Source organism: Gallus gallus, chromosome 1 (assembly GCF_016699485.2).
Source record: "Gallus gallus isolate bGalGal1 chromosome 1, bGalGal1.mat.broiler.GRCg7b, whole genome shotgun sequence".
Classification (NCBI taxonomy): Eukaryota; Metazoa; Chordata; class Aves; order Galliformes; family Phasianidae; genus Gallus; species Gallus gallus.
Genome location: NC_052532.1, coordinates 166,708,013 through 166,723,353, shown reverse-complemented (window position 1 = coordinate 166,723,353; position 15,341 = coordinate 166,708,013). Strand labels below are relative to the sequence as shown.

The window sequence follows — 15,341 nt, the reverse complement described above, 5'->3', positions numbered from 1 at the left end:
GAGGTTCTTCCCTCCCCTGTGCCCTCACAGTGTATACCACGTCTATTGGATTTGGTACATATCATGGGTGGCAATAGAAGCAATGTGTCCCAAGAAGGAGAGGAAACAAAAGATCTTTGTTTTTTTAGAGGTGACCTGGAGAAACTGCTCTCAACAGGGCAGACTAACTAATGTCTGTCAAAATACCATTTCCAAGTTACATAGATGCCAGTTCTCCAAAGAAATGCTGTCAAGCAAAATAGACCTAAAATGTGACAGGCTTTGATATTTTTTGTAACAAGGTGGTCTCTTCCAAATTCTAACTATGCATTTCAGTAATGTGATGTGACATCTTTTTAGGAATAGTCTAAAGTACTTAATGCTGCAATTTACCTGAGACTAAACTGGGTAGGAGAGCTGGAGAATATACTACAAAGTAGGTATGTGTGAGTTCAGAATAATCAAATAAATATCAAGAAATGTCAGGCAAGTGGAAATTATAAGTGGACAAAGGTTTGGAGTTGGAGGAGGAAATGAACTGAGCAGAACCAGTGCAGAGGAAAAAAGAGGAAAGTTTTAAGGGGTAGAAAGATGAGTTGAAGTAGATTAGTCATATCTGTTTTAAGGCCTTTGAGAAAGTTCATTCTTATGATCTCCTGAGCCACTTGTAAAACTACAATAAGTAATCTGCATCTCTTTCCTAGGACTGGCTGAAACAGTAAAATATAGAAAGACGGTGCTGATCCACGGCCTAGGAAGTCTGGAAGCTGCTAATCCAGAAGCTCTCAGTTAATAATCTCTCTGTGGCTCTAAATAAAATGTCAGATATCACGAGACTCATCATAGCATCACAGGAACTGGCAGCACCACTCCCTGGGGCATTATTAATCCACCTCAGAACCAGCATTTGCATGTTACTTTTTGCACGCTATTTTGCTAGTTTTGTTATTAGACCCATCTGGTCTATAATCTGCCCTCCTTCTCCCTACACCTTCTTTGCTATTTGCAAAGAGATATGCTTCATTACACAAAAAATAATAAGCCTTCATAAATTGCTTGGTGAGCCACGTGTGCTTTAAGCTTGGAAAAGAACAGCGCTGTTGCAGAAGTCTGCTAAGCAGGATTAAGTTTTGTAAACTGAGAAAATCTCTATTCATAGAAATGCTTTGGTTTCTCAAATGTTACATCTGTGTGTCGTGGATGGGATGGATAAAATTGTCATTAAATTATGGTGAATTTTTTCTCTTTTTTTATCCTTTTTTTTTTTTTTGGCAGCATCCTACTGTTTACTAATTGTTCGCCAGCAAGTCTTATGTGAATAGGGAGTCTGAAAATAATTCTCATGAGTATTCAATTTGAACATCTGGCATCATCATGAATGTAACGGGTATAATGAGTTTCTCCGCATTGAATGTAAGCAGCATGGTGAGGAAAGGACTTCGAAGCAACTGCACCTGAATAAAGGTTTTTTAAAAAAGTAAATCTCCCTCCCAGTGTGTGGGTCTTAACTCCCACCAACATTAATGACAATAACCCAAACACATATAGGATAATTAGTGCCCTCGGAGTTTAAATTCGCAGCTTATGAGACATTCAAATGAAGTGTGCCTAACATTAGGAAAAATGAGGAAATTGCTTCCTTGTTTGGTTGCATTATGTCTGAAGGGGAAAGAAAATAAAACGGTTCATGGCTAGATTAGCTTATAATTGCCCCAAATTATTTATTTTTAAACCATTCTAATTCTGTTTTCAGAGTTTATTCAGGCTAGTTTGCTAGCTACTTTCAAGTTTTAACCAAAGGGGTTATTTTAAAAAGCCAAGTGACATAATTTATTTGTGTAGAAGCATAGGATAACAATGGAAGAGACATATATTAAAGAATGTGATATAGGAATAGTGCTGCTTTTATCTGGTAATATCAGACATACTTCTGTGCACCCACTGAACTGAATGTCAGTGATAAGTGACTTAGTAACAAAAGGAGAGGAGAGGAGAGGAGAGGAGAGGAGAGGAGAGGAGAGGAGAGGAGAGGAGAGGAGAGGAGAGGAGAGGAGAGGAGAGGAGAGGAGAGGAGAGGAGAGGAGAGGAGAGGAGAGGAGAGGAGAGGAGAGGAGAGGAGAGGAGAGGAGAGGAGAGGAGAGGAGAGGAATTTCATTTCACCTCACTTTCTAGATGCTGACTTCTACCATCTGACCTTGAGCAAGAGTAACTTTACTTTGGCTTTTTTTTGAGCCCTTTCTCAAGTTAACGTACAGCGTACCATAGAATCATAGAATCAATTATATTGCAAAAGACCTTCAAGATTATCAAGTCCAACCACAGAGTTGTTTCCTACAAGTCAAGAGGTGGCTACAAATACTGCTTTAATAGGATATGCTCAAACACTGGCATTTCAATTTGTTAGTATTTGGGCTACTTGAGACTAGTTTGTGCCTTCTGAAAGAACCTAAGATCTGGAAGACAGCTAAGGAAGCAACAAAGGCTGTCTTTGCTAAGAGGACTGTTCAATTATTTTAAGCTTTTTGTAGGATGCAATTATGATTGCCTTCAGGCAGGAGAAACAAACAGACAAATCCTCCTTAATGAAATATAGCGGTTGCAGAGAAGTTTAGATTCAAAAGATTTTTCTGTTTAGAGAGTATGATGATCTACACTGACATTCATTTCTATTTAAAGATTTTCTCTTGCACATAACTGTAAAGACCGAGAATTTTTAGTACCTTTCAGATATCTGTACGGCATGTAGAGAAAGGCTTATATAAGAGTTCATACTATTATCTTCAAATCTTGAAATGCTGTTTTGTTACAGAATCACAGAGTATCAGCTAAGATCTTCCATGCTCGTCATCTGCTAAGACTATCTTCCTTACTAATGACAACTGACATTATTGTATAACTTACCCTGTTTTCTACAGCTTAAAGAAATACCTCATGACCTCCCAGATCCTCCAAAAGTGTTTTCCCTTGCTGACTTTCCCCTAGTTGTAATGCTTCACAGTTCACTTATTTGAAAAACAAGCAAGCTAGATAGAAGCCAAGGATAACTTCTATTGTTTGTATTTATAGTTGTGAACTCTATGTCCTTATTTCTCCCCTCTTGTATTTGTTTAGTCCCTCAAACTGAAAACTCTTTGAAGTAGTAGCTGTTTCTGGCAGGTTTGTTTTTTTTTTATGTTGTTTTTTTTTTTTTTTGTTTGTTTGTTTTTTGCTTTTTTGGTTTTTGTTGTTAACATTGCAAATGCTCTGCAATGGAACTGATGCAGGCAAAAAATTACCATAACAACAGCCATCATTTTGACACTTCTTGATGTTATTCTTGTCGATGTTATCAAAAGGAGCATTATATCATTTTAAACCCCATTTTCATGTCAGGAAATTAGGATCGTGGTATTAGTAGAACTCAGGCAGAAGGAAAGCTTGGGAATATGATCTTCATCTGTTTTCTCTCATGACACTGTATTGGTACATAGGCAAAATTTCCAAAACCCTGAGAATTCCTTCTAAAGAGATTTGACCAAAAGCCTTAAGATAAACCAATAAGAAGTTGTCAGTTTTATATCCATTTCTTTAGAAGTACCTATAAGAATGAAAAAATATCTGTAGGAGAACTTCTGCTAGCAGATCTTGGGAAGTCTGTGCTCTAGAATTTACAAGAGAGTTTTCTATTGTTGCCATTGCTTGGTCATTTGTTTCTCAGATATTAATTCCAGATCGCTGCAGATCCTGAAGATATGCTTCTGCATATGCATTTCAACCAGGAGTGTCTCCCATATGTGAATTAGTAGTCTGTCATTAATATTAAATGTAGCATTATAAATTTTATTAATGCCCAGGTATGTGTTAATAAAACTGCTAGAAATTTATGAATTATCCCCAAATTCTGCAATAACTATATACATATAAAAACAGAGGTTCGGTTTATTTCCTGGCTACTGTGTGAGTTATAAAATACTACGATTACTTGTAATTACAATTATTTTCACTGTGTAGACTTACCCTACCTCATCTTCATTGGGCAGCTATTATGCATGAGGTTAGATACAACCGCAGAAAGCTACATAAAAGTAAATGGCACAAATCAGTGCTGCTGATAAAAAAAGCACACACCTAACAGCGTCTGAAATAGATGACCTAGAAAAGTAAATTGTTTTTTTTTTTTTCTGAGACATCAGTCTGAGATGTTTTTAATACCTCTTTAGACTTCAGTGTATTTCTGATCAGCCAGTCACTTTTTTTTTTTTTTTTTAATCTAGAATGTTTTTCTGCTTTGGGTCTAATCTGGATCCACTGCATGTAACCAGTGTTGGCCATAATGCTGTTGCTGAGGCACTGCTGCTTCAGAACAAGCAAATCACACTAATCTCTTAGATGTCTTCAGTATATTGATGAGAAGGCTTCCCCGCTTACATATGTCTGATCTTTCTCTAGCTGATTTTCTGAGACTGACAGGTATCCGTTTGCGTCCCTCCATGAAAATGCTATAAAGCGTATGTTGGGCTGGTTGCCAGCTGTGTCTGTTCGGGTACAAATATTCTCTTCTGCTTGCATTACAGGCAGTTATTTTGGATTTTCGTCAGAGTTTTCTTTTGATCTAACTTCCTTCTATATAGTGCTTCTGTAAAGGCTTTCCACTTTAATTGTCTTTTATCCTAAGAAGCTTTCTAGTGTGTCTCAGTGAGGGGTTCTGTAGATAAGTATCAGAACTACCAAATCTCAGATGGAATCAGAAGTTGCAGTGGGATGAGCTAAGTAAACTTCTTAAGCAAAAAATACACCCCTCGGCTTTATTAATGAAATCATAGGAAAAAAAATTTTGTACAAATATGAAAAATATTTACTTCTTAAAATGCAGATTCCATTATCTCCAAAAATTCTCCATAAATTTTAGTTTAGTATTCAATGAGGTTTTCTTCAATATGCATAGAACGTAAGCAAACTGCTCTATTTGGCATAACTGCATTGAATCCAGAATGATTTTAATTCACTAAAATATAAATAACTTTAAATTACGGTTACGATATGCAAACAAAAAGAATATTTTTGATTTTGCTTCAAAGTTACCAATGCTGAATGAGATGGAGCCCCTGGGGTCTACCAGATGTCTTTCTTTGACTTATGCTCCATTTGATGACTTTTTTACTAACCACTTTATTCACATTAGGAATAGAGCTTTTTGTAGCTTAAAATTAAATAACAAAAGAATTGTGTATATGAACACCATATAGTTAATAGTTTAATCTAAGAATAATTCATCTGAAAGCTTGTGACAGTGTAGAATTCTATTACACTGCTGCTGTATGTGTTGCATCATCCTTATATAAGGACTTACTTCTACCTTGGACTCTGTCTTTAGTTGCTTACTGTGAATGGCTAGGAAGAGCGCCAGATTGCATAATAAATTTGATGAGATTTTGGACACGTCTAGGAATCCTGCCTAATATCACAAACTCATCTCTGCTGTATTCTTGTTCACACATTTCAGGTTGTTTGGGATATTTCCCTTTCCTCTTAACATACATTGTTACCTCTTCCAAACCTTTATTCTTCTAGGATCTGGAATATAGGTTGATGGAGCACCCATCCTTGCATGGGACTTCTTGGTAGTACAGTGATCTAATTATTAATATAGATTTGAATATGGCATGCTAAAGTAATTTTAAAATAATAAAATAATGACATTTATAGGTGCAACTCTGAATTCTTAGCAGCAAAAAAGCTGTTATTCATTTCTAAAGGAAAAAAAACAAGCTTTTGCCTCTGCTGCTCATATAGAGTGCAATTTGCAGCATTTGGATGAGGGATTTCTTAAATCCTAACAGGTTCATCACCTATAGGTTGTTTATTTTCACAATATGTAGAAGACTTTTCCATTTTCCCTACTTTAATGCTTCTGTAGCAGACAGAAGTGCTGTCCTCAGCCCCACTCAATAGCCTGAATTTACCTATGTGGGAAAAAATAAGTTCTCCATCTGGGCCATGATGAGGCCAAGAAAATGCACCACAGCAGTTTCTCCAGTTAAAGCAGCCTAAAACTCAACTGAATCTGGGTATCTGGCTGGAATTGAGTATTGTAAAAAATGCAGTTTCTTTGACTGGGGACAGTCCAATTGGTGGGAGAAGGAAGACAATACCAATGGCTGTCATTTTATCTAAATTATTTACCTCTGGACACTGCAAAGATGAGGTGTATTTTCAAGTAATTTGGTTCAAATTCGTTACATAAATGAAAGAGTAAAATTTTGATTGAAGTTTTTATTAGACTGAGGTTTTTATTTGCTCAGACTCTTCTTTATTTTCAGCATAGCTTGTTGGCTCTTAACAAAAAATAAAAAAATAAAAAGGATTTCATCCTCTTATTTGCCCATTGGACTCATAATTGTAATTTCTTGAGGGTATATTTTGTCACGGAAGGATGATTACATGCTTTTCAGAACAATTTAATTTGATGTAACAATTCTGTAACTTTTACTAAATCTTCCAGAGATACTCTGTAGAATATCCAAATTAAGTGCAATAACCAACCCATGCCTATATTTTAATACTGGCTAACTCTACTTTATGTTGGATAAAGCATGTGTATTACTTTAAAATTAGTAAAAATTATCTCAGAAAAAGATACATTTATCCTACCAAAGATAAAACATTTCTTTTAGTAATGAAATACTGTGACATCTAAATGCTGCTCTAGTCAAGTGAGGCCTAACATTAAATGGAGTTAATTTACAATTTCTGATAATTTGGAGTTTAACTATATTGCTATTGTAGGTGGGCAAGAAAGAATTCTGTACTACCAAGCCTGAAATCATTTAATCAGGAATGTAAATCAGTTACGTGCTTCAGTTACCAAATGTTGATAGAATTGGCTATGGTAGACTGTTGTTTTTTAATTACAGCTGCCCTGTAATGTTGTTGTGTTATCAGGTTCCAAGAAGGAAAATAGTGTGGTATGATAGTTTGATATGCCAAATGACCACTCATACTGCCAATATGTAAATACTGCCAGGGGTGAGTTCTCCTATAGGATGAAAACCACATACCTAAAGCAATGAATGCCATACTTCCCTATATATATTTATGTTTAGATAATTTATTTAAATAATGTTCCTGCTACATGCTTTATAGCCCTCTGCCTTTTGCAACACAAATTTTAGCTTATATTGCAGACTGTGCAAGTCATTTGGCAAATGTAATTTCCATCCCTGCATACTAATCGATTTCTTCACAAACACCTGCTATCAGTTATGATAATAAAAATGCCATTCTAAATTGAAAAGGGGCCAAATGGAGCTTCCTAAGGAAATGACTTAAGTGTCTTTCAATGCCTTTAATGTAGTAATGTTCTTGTAGTGCCAACGCTTTTTCAGAGCATTTGCATTTTATATAATTTTACTCTGTTACATCTTTTTTTCTGTCTAAATGGATTCTCATAACCATTGCTATGAAGCAGTTCATAGGGAGATTGGAGAGGAATTTCTGTGTTTCTTCTCTCATGGGATTAAATCCAGACAACCTGACATTGTCTAAACTCCTTAGCACAGATCTGATTGGATCTGCACTGCACCAGTTTAATTATTAAATGATTGTATCAGATCCCATAACATCACTGGGAAAATGTTGCAAAGTTGGGAAGTGTTTTGCCTTTGGATGCCAGTTTCTTCCCCAAATATAAGCCTAAATTTAGCAGCTAGATTGCAAGTAGCATTTGAATTATCCAGGGTCACTTTATGGCTCCTTCCATCCCATGAAATAACTTCCCAGTGACAGCCTTTCCCAGAGCCTAATCATTTTCAGCTCTGCTAGGTCTTGTCTCAGCTCTGAAATGTCTCACTGGCTTTCATCTCTATTGTCATCTCCCCTGACAATATTCTCCACATTATTTCTAAGGAAACAATCAACTTACTGATTTATTCTCATTTTCATTTTCTCTCAGCTCTAGCTGCCCAAGCATACGCGCTTAAGGAAGAGAATGATAGTCTTCGATGGCAACTGGATGCTTATAGAAATGAAGTGGAGCTTCTGAAGCAAGAGAAAGGACAGCTCTTTCGAACAGAAGAAAGCCTTACAAAGGATCAGCAGCTGCAGTTCCTACAACAGACAATGCAAGGCATGCAGCAGGTATTGCTATGGAAGAAAAAAAAAACAGGTCTTCTCTTTTAGGAAAATGCTACCAAGGATCTGTGCTGTATGCAAGGCTATTAGTCACAGATTACTAGTTTGATTTCTTTTCAAAATTAAAATCTTGCTGATTTTAGATGGGGGGAAGAGGAGGAGAAACTGGGGACATTTTTAGGGGCAGTCATTTTCAAAATCCCTAAACTGTAAACCCATTGATCATTCAAGAAAGCTTCCTATGCATGTTGTAGTTAGGAGCAAATTATTTTGGTACATCCTCTACTTTTCTCCTCATTTAATCCAATTAGACTTAATTCTGCACAGCAGCTCAGGAAAGTTTTTTTCAGCTTAGCAGAGTGGTACCTTCATTTGCATTTGTTTTGCATCTTTGGATGCATCTCCACTTCTTAGCTTTGTCTTCTGCTGACTCTCCTTTAAGGATCTCAAAGATCTCCAGTTTGTCCAGATTGCCCTCCTGCAAATTTGCAAATGGACAGTAACACTGGTATTATCTTCCAAGGTTTTATTATTTTTTCTGATCCATGAATGTAATGTTCCTATTCAGGCAATTTTTTAAAAGTTTCAGTGCAGCAACAAAGCTGATAACCAGTAAGCCATTAACTGCCACGTGTCCCTTAAACAGGCTCGGGTTTCTGTATGTATTACCCTGTATTTGACAGTGTGCTCCTGATACTGAGCAGGACAGGTCTTGTCTACCATGTGCAAACCCGTTCCTGCTTTTTCTCAGAGGTACATTAATACATAAGCACTTTCTGTTCAACGTGCATGTGTATTACCTCTTTCCTCCCCAGGCACATACATTTGGTTGCTATATAACAGAGAGCAAGGGCAATGACTCACCATGACACTGGCTTGGTTTCCCATCTAAGAAGACCCCTCCAGTGAAGAAAGGCTGACAGAATTGGTGTTGGTTCAGTCTGGATAAGAGAAGGGTCTGAGCTGACTTTGTTTTAGTTTTTCAATACTTAAGAGAGGCTCAAAAGAAATACATATATAGTACTAGCACAAGGGGAATTAGTTTTAAACTGAAAGAGAGTAGGTTTACATTGAATATAAGGAAGAAATTCTTCACTATGAGAGTGGTAAGGCACTGGAACAGGATCCCCAGAGAAGCTGTGGATTCTCCATCCTTGGGAGAGTTTAAGGCCAGGTTGGATGGAGCTTTGAGTAACCTAATCCAGTGGAAGATGTCCCAGCCCACAGCAAGGTGTTTGAACCAGATGAGTTTTAAGGTCCTTTCCAACACAAACCAATCTGTGATGCTACAATTTAGAATAGAGCTGCTCAGCTATGTCACTGCAGAGGTTAATTTGGCCTTGTTCATGAATGCCCTGAAGTGACACATGTCCTCCTCGATCACTCATGGTTATTAGATTCCAAAAGGGGACAAGTTGTACCCACTTCCAGATTGTACTAAGCTGGTTTATATGACAAAACTCCACAGCCTGGAGATATTAACTTATGTATGAGCTGCCTCGCTGGATTAAGAATTGCACTGCTATCACAGAACCTATCGAATCCAACCAGTCTACAAATCCTGCTTAACACCAAATAATGGAGCACAAGATGAGCTTAAGTACTACACATGTGTTTATATGAACATAAGCCCCATCTAAGTCCTCAGAGTTTCACTAAATCGGAGTGATTTATCATATGGCAGAGTAATTCGGAACGAAACAAAAAGAAATCATTGATCATTCAGGAAAAAAATCTTTCCTGTACTCAGGAATAAAGCCAGTGATCAAAAATACTTAAGGTTCCTGTGTACTCTAGATATGCTTAAGGTCTGCTCATGATCTTTCCTTTCTGTAAACGGATACTTAAATATCACTGTCTTTGTTAAATTTAACTGCATATATAAATATTGTTCTAAATTTCAGCCTACTGCTAATTCTCCATTAAAATTAGTGAAAAATCAGCACAAAATGCTACTAAATCAAAAGACTAGAGCTCTAATGCTCATTTTGCATTTTTTATCATTTCCTACCTGCGGTCTGAATGAAGGATAATCAAGACTGGAGAATATAAATAGATTGCTATCATAACTTCAAGAAAATGTTAATAACACAAGCCAATAACAGAGAGAGACTTACTTATCTTTCTGTTCAGCTGAGCAATGGACACTGTAGTCACTGTTCCTCTGAGAGTTTTTATGTTCGTGACAGTTTTGCTGTGAGGTTGAATTTTTCTTGTTTGCCATCCAGGGGGGTTGAACCTACCAACTCTCAGTGGGATATAATTAGAGATGGCCCAAGGAGCTGGAGAAGACATTGCAGATAATCCAGTCTGACAATATGCTGAGGAGGGCAGCAACACAGAGGCACAGGAGGTGGAGTTCAGAATATTTGGTGGGAAATTATCGGTCAATTAAGCAGCTGGATGATGGCTTTGGATTTCAATGATTAGCTGTAGTCATGACATCTCATGACCTTTGTGCTTTTCGTGCAGTTCATCCATGAATATTTAGAACTAAACCTTTGATTTAGGTAGACTTTGTTTTATCTCAGCTTGGCTTTGTAAATGCTGAGGGATGACAATCTTAGCTGAAATCCATCAGTATAGCAGGTGCTCAGCATCTATGGAAATCAGTCTCTCTATGAAATATTAAACATATACCCAGAACTTGAGTGGTAATAATTTAACAAGAAGACCTGTATTCTCTTTTATCCTTTTCTATATATTAAAATTAATGTCAGGCAAGGTAAACTTGAGTGCCACTGAATTCCCGAATCCTACATATATGTCAGCATTAAAAAAAAGTATTTCTCCTGTCTCCTCTCTATTTCTCCCACTCTTCTATAAACCCCTTTTTCTTCTTACTTTGAGAACTAGAGATTAATTGATTTGAGCTGCAGTCTGTAAAGCAGATTTATCTGAGAAAAAGTGGATGCATTTTCAGAATCAAGAATTTTTTTTTTTTTTTTAAACATTTGGTGCCAAACAATAGCAAATAGCACCACCTCAATGTATTTTTAATGTAATTCTACCATCTGGCCATTTTTCAGGATGTTTTCCCACATTTGCAGGACTGATGAAATGAATGTTTATTTTCTCTTCTATTACTGCTACTGCTCCAAAGTAGCGTCAGCAAAATAACATAGAAGTTTGCTTATGAAATATACCTTTTGGTCAATAGTAGCAACCTCTCCATTTATTGTGTCTAAAAAAGAATATCCTTCGGACTAATGGCATTGAACTTATGGGGTTTTGAGTCAACTTTCTCCATAAAACTGTGTCACAGTTTAATTTCATACCCACTGTGAGATCTCAAACAAATGGAAATAATGTCTTGTATCCATGGTAACAAATGAGATACACTTTACCTGATTTTGAGATGGAAATTGAATTAACTTGTCATTGCTGCATAGGTAGCACTGCCTTCAATTTATTTCTATATGTGAACACACATACCAAACAGATCACTTTTCAAATGGTCCCATTTTTCAGCAGTTTGGTATTCTGTAATACAGTCTGTGATCACAAGGAGGGGTGTTTTAGTTTTAACTATTTTTTACAATATTTCACAGCACACTTTTAAGAAATTTTTACATCTTGTATCCTTTTCTGAAATGTTTTACCAGATACATGACTACAGATAATGCAGAAAGTAGCGCCGAGTCGTGTTGCTTGACACTTGCCACTGTAAGACTCGTATTTCAGCATGTATATAGCTTGTCCAAATTTCAACCATTTGGTTTGTCATATTCTACACGGAGTAGCAAGTAGAATTCTTTTAGAAAATTCTCATGAAAATCTTTCAACTGTTCCGAGAACAAAGTGAAAAAAAATGTTTTTCTTGATTGTTGTCCAGCAAAGAATATTCTTGAGGAACTGCACTTGTCACCTTTATGCCTTGAAACAAGGACTCAGGATCTAACAGTGAATCACTGTTGAGTCAATGATGTGCTTTCCACATCCTTTATAAAATCTACCTGAAGCTGAAAAGCCTTTGAAAAATCTCAATGTGCCATGTATGTGATGTCAGTCATCAGCACATATCCAAATAAATTTTACATCTTTACTAGGCATCCAGGGCTGTTCGTGAACCATCTCCATAGAGCAGTCACTAGTGCAATGTTTTAAACCTCAAGGTAGTCCGAAGTCTACAGAGAACCATTCAGGTCCTGGAAATATGCTAATTCCTTTAGCATGGGTCTTTGCTTGAACTAGCTAGTTCCACCTTTTGGTGGGTCAGGTTTCATTGGCCAAGGTGTGGTGCTATGTTTGCATAACTATAGTAATCTGGCCCATTTTCCAATAGGCTGGTGATTTGGCACGGTGCTTCATTGCATCGTGTAAATATGCCACACTAATGTTCTTTCCTCTCACAGTCCCTTGAGCATGATACAGTAGAGGCTGATGTAAATTCCTGTAAGCAAGGCCATGATCCAGAAATCCCCATTTAAACCATGCTTACACCTATGTTTTCTCCAGGAAATGTATCCTACAATTCTTCTGGTGCACATGCTGAGGTGTGCCTGGGACATGTAAGAGGCACCTCATTGCCCAGGTTCCCCAAGGGGCCTTTTTCATTATCTGGGCTCAGGTTCACACTCCTAACATACTGTGACAGCACAGGCTCCCCTTCGTTGGTGGTGATGCATTAAAATCTAGCCACAGGGTTATTGCATTAGCGGGGGATGTGCGGGGGTGCCTCGCTTAAAATCACTGCTCGAGGTGAAAAGCAAGAACAATAGGAATAGTCGTGGGTGGTAAGCATAGGGCTGACATGAAGGCTAAGGCATTGCTGCCACTGCCATCGACTGTGAGCTCTGGATGTCTCAGCAGGAGGCTGAACACATTCTGACCCTGTTAATGACCCACATGGGTGCCACTCTGATGCAGCATGATGAAAGTCCTCTTTTGTCTCGTCTTCTTTCTTTATTTTTTTTTCTCCCCAAACAGTATCAAATTAACTTGAACAGCAATACAGATTCCAAACCTGAGTGTTCAGAAGGCAGGAACTGCCAGAACTACAGACTCTGTATTTTGCTCTCTGCGCCTCAGGGACCCTTCCCTGCTCAGTGCTGCAGACAGGGAGTGCACAGTTAATTATCACCTATTCAATACGTCCCTGGCCTTGTTGTTCAATATGCAACACAGAGCCTTTCTGCGACGCCACATTACTCATGACATTTCCTACTGAGAACTAGCTCTTGCAGTTTACCAGTCATTTAGCGTGTAAAATAAATAGCACATGCATCTGAAAATTACTCGTCTGATCTTAAAGGGCTCTTGATAAATGCCAGATGACTAGAAGTCATTTCAGGCTTTCAGTGTTCATCCAGGGAAGAACATTTCACTCTGTGATGTGCCTCGCAGCTGTGGTCAGGAGGGTGAGAACTGCTGCCGGAGATCATTGCAGATCCCGTCTTCCATTCACTGCTCCCTTGGGGACAAGGACTGTGGGATACACAGCGAGTACTGTGTTCAGTTTTGGGCCCTTCACTACAAGAAAGACATTGAGGCCCTGGAACGTGTCCAGAGAAGGGCAACAAAACTGGTGAGGGGCCTGGAGCACAAGTCTTATGAGGAGCGGCTGAAGGAGCTGGGAGTGTTCAGTCTGGAGAAGAGGAGGCTCAGGGGAGACCTCATTGCACTTTACAACTTCCTGAAGGGAGGTTGTGATGAGGAAGGGTTTGGTCTCTTCTCCCAGGCAAATAACAGGACCCGAGGAAATGGCCACAAGTTGTACCAGAGGATGTTTAGGTTAGATGTTAGGAGAAACTTTTTCTCTCAGAGAGTGGTCAGGTACTGGTATGACCTGCCCAGGGAGGTGGTGGAGTTGCCAGCCCTGGCAGTGTTCAAGAGGCATCTGGATGAGAAGCTATGAGATATGGTTTAGTAGCTTGTGGTACCAATGAGAATGGGAAGGCGGTTGGACTAGATGATCTTGCAAGTCATTTCCAACCTTGTGATTCTATGATTCTATGATACACACAGCCACTGTGAACTGGATTTGGTCCCTAATCAAGATGGCACAATGGTCCTGCCTCTGTCAACTTTTTAAGCAAGACAGTATATATAAAATATAAATAGAAAAGCCAAATGTGGAAAGTGTTGGCCTCACCATGCTGACATTGAAATGAGTTGGTCTTCTGCCATTATCGGCCACTGGAGCAGAGTTATCCATTTTCAGATTTCCTCACTTAACTGGAAGACTTTTTTTCCCATTAAAGAACACTTCTTAGGTCCTTCCTAGCCTATTTTGTCTGAAAAGAAGTTTCTTCTCACACAGTTAGTGGAAGAATCTACACTTTCCATGGTCCACTCTCCTTCAGTAAGAACAGGAGAAAACGCACATTTCTGTCCAAGAAGATATGGTAGTAAGTAGGATGGGGCATCATGAGAGACTTTGATCACTTTTCCACTATCTATGAAATTTCTGTAAGCCTCAGCTGGCATTTAGGTCTGCAGCTCTCAGATTTTTCACAGATGTTTGGTTGTTAACTGCCACAGCCATTCCTTTCTCTCACTTCGAAACTTTGTCACAGGTACATTTGTTGTTGGCTGAAAACTGCTGAATCCGGTGCCATGTCAGTGCCATGATCATTATAACTACCATTTACTCTTAAATATACAGGTTTTAGTATCAGTTTAGTGCTGAGATTAACATCATTGTCGAATAGATGGAGCATTTTATGGATATATGTATTAATATACCCTAAAGGCAGGGAAGCTTTGTAGTCTTTTATATCCGCCTACCTTTTGCACACCAAATATCTATTCAGCACATAATCCAGCCAGTGTACTTATACACAACCGTAACCTGATTTTTTACCAAATGCAGTACTAAAGAGAAGAGTAAATAAAAAAGATAAAAAACATTACCCCTTGTATTTGCTTTTTACCTGCTGAATAAATAGACCAGAATAATTAAGTTGGAAATGTTTTTATTACTCTACTAAGTATGAATGCTAATTAGATCTTCCTGTTTTCCTAGAAAAGCAGCACTAGGGTAATAATTGCAATATTGATCATTATTTATAAATTCATGGGGAATGGATACAAGATAAGAGCAAGGAACTGGACCTAATGTTCTCTTCCAGGCCAGTCTCTTTTTTTCCTGCTCTGTTGATGATGTTTGGAATCTGGTAAGAAATATGTCTGTTTCCAGGATGGGGAGAATTGTTTCCATAAGTATTCTTTTTACTCCCTTGTGCTTTTCTGGGCTCTGTACAAAACTGTGCATGTCCAAACTTCCAGCAAATACTTACTCTTTCCAATTA

The 15,341-nt window shown here is 38.0% G+C and overlaps 1 protein-coding gene across 20 annotated transcripts in view; it reads left to right on the top strand.

Moving 5' to 3' along the window:
* ENOX1 (ecto-NOX disulfide-thiol exchanger 1) overlaps positions 1–15,341 on the top strand; it is a 366,488-nt gene that overhangs the window by 314,172 nt on the left and 36,975 nt on the right. For all 20 annotated transcript variants that reach the window (XM_040657725.2, XM_046898713.1, XM_040657671.2 and 17 more), the window contains one exon: positions 7,910–8,094. In XM_040657725.2, the coding sequence (XP_040513659.1) occupies positions 7,910–8,094 (185 nt within the window). The remainder of the gene's footprint in view (positions 1–7,909; positions 8,095–15,341) is intronic.